This window comes from Chlamydomonas reinhardtii, chromosome 5 (genome assembly GCF_000002595.2).
Source record: "Chlamydomonas reinhardtii strain CC-503 cw92 mt+ chromosome 5, whole genome shotgun sequence".
NCBI classification, from domain to species: Eukaryota; Viridiplantae; Chlorophyta; class Chlorophyceae; order Chlamydomonadales; family Chlamydomonadaceae; genus Chlamydomonas; species Chlamydomonas reinhardtii.
The window spans coordinates 1608655-1610112 of record NC_057008.1 but is presented as its reverse complement, the minus strand read 5'-3'; the positions used below and the strand labels follow the sequence as shown (position 1 = coordinate 1610112).

The 1458-nt window shown below is 68.6% G+C and overlaps 2 protein-coding genes across 2 annotated transcripts in view; one reads left to right on the top strand and one right to left on the bottom strand.

The window, feature by feature from the left end:
• CHLRE_05g243455v5 (uncharacterized protein) overlaps nucleotides 1-512 on the top strand; it is a 5217-nt gene extending 4705 nt beyond the window's left edge. Inside the window, exon 5 of the mRNA XM_043062456.1 lies at nucleotides 134-512. The gene's annotated coding sequence lies outside the window, so the exon portion shown is untranslated. The remainder of the gene's footprint in view (nucleotides 1-133) is intronic.
• A 1-nt stretch (nucleotide 513) lies between these two features.
• CHLRE_05g243454v5 (uncharacterized protein) overlaps nucleotides 514-1458 on the bottom strand; it is a 10112-nt gene continuing 9167 nt past the window's right edge. Inside the window, exons 12-13 of the mRNA XM_043062455.1 lie at nucleotides 880-1445; nucleotides 514-700 (exon numbers count right to left, since the gene is read on the bottom strand). Coding sequence (XP_042924697.1) covers nucleotides 692-700; nucleotides 880-1445 — 575 coding nt within the window. The 3' untranslated portion in view covers nucleotides 514-691. The remainder of the gene's footprint in view (nucleotides 701-879; nucleotides 1446-1458) is intronic.

Below are 1458 nucleotides of genomic sequence, written 5' to 3'. Positions count from 1 at the left end.
CCCAGCTCCCGCCCCTACCTGCCACGCCGCCGCCAGCCCCGGCCACCTGCCCAGCGCCGCCGCCAGGTCGCCACGTGACAGGCAGTACAGCTCCGCAAGGCCCTTGGACACCACACTGGCCGTACGCGGGCAGCCAGTCAGACAGCCGTACTCGCCGAAGAAGCCGTCACGCTGCGTTGGGGCGGGGGGAGGGAGGGAGCGGGGGTTGGGGGGTTAGTGGGTTGGGGGTTGCAAGGATTGGTACAGGGAAGTGTAGCGAAGTAGAGAGCAGGTGTGGTGTTGTGCGTACCGATGACCGACGGCGTCCATAGGTCCAGCGCCAGAGCTCGCCGTGGCGTCCCGTTTTGTGCTGGCTATACCTAATTCTAGAAGTAGTGCTCAATGAAAGGTTTATATGCGCGTGTGCGCATAGAAAGCTGCGAAAACGTCGGTGTTCGTGGGGTTGGGGGGTGATGCGTCGGGGTTTGTATCGTTGTGTTCACGCATATCATCACGTGTAACGTGCATCGCTGCACGCGTGGCTTCCTTCCAACCGGGCTGTGGGTGTCGCGGCCCCGCACACGCAGCAGCACGCATACCCCGAACACACAGCCTACAGTCCAATCCCCGCGCCACGGTCCAGCTCCCTCACACACCCCCGCCCCCGAGTCGTTGTTTCTTGTGGTTGGAACGAACTCCCTTCCTCCGCGCTCTATGGATTCTGGGTTGGTGATGGTTCACTTTGGGTTTGGAATGCACTACTCCATTTTTTACATGGCTACCCCCTGGGCTGGTATTTATAACCACCCCCACCCGCACCCCCACCCCCACCACACACACCCACACCCACATATCCTCAGCCCCCGCTCCGCCCTCTCCCCCGCCGCCCACGTCTCTCACCCGAATGGTGCGCACGTGCTTGTACGGCACGTTGTCATCGTACCGCATGCGCCAGTGCCGCCGCCGGCGGCTGCTGTGGCCGCGCGGCCCGCCGCCGCCACCCGGGCCGCCGCCGCCGCCGCCGCCATCGCCGCCGCCGCCGCCGCCACCGCGAGGCGTGCCCGGCGGCAGGTCCACAACCGCCGTGGGTTGCCGCGTCACCCCCGGCGGCAGTACCTCCTCCTGTACCAAGGGGTCCATGGGTCCAAACAACACACGTCCGCCGCCGCCGCCGCCGCCCGAGCCGCCAAACTTCAAAGCCGCCGCCGCCGCCGCCGCCGCCGCCGCGCCCTGCACGCCGCCGCCATCGGGACCCTCGCCCGCCTCATGCGCCGCCGATGCGGGGAACGCCGGCGCGCCGCCAAAGGGCGTGCCAGCCGCCGCCGCCGCCGCCTCCGCCTCCATCTCCCACACCGCGTCCTCGGCCGCCGACCGCGCTGCCGCATCCTCATCAGCCTCCCCCACATCCGCATCGCCCTCCTCCGCCACACGCGGCGCAAAGGCGAAAGGGGCGCGGGCGGCAGGGCCTGCCTGGCCGCT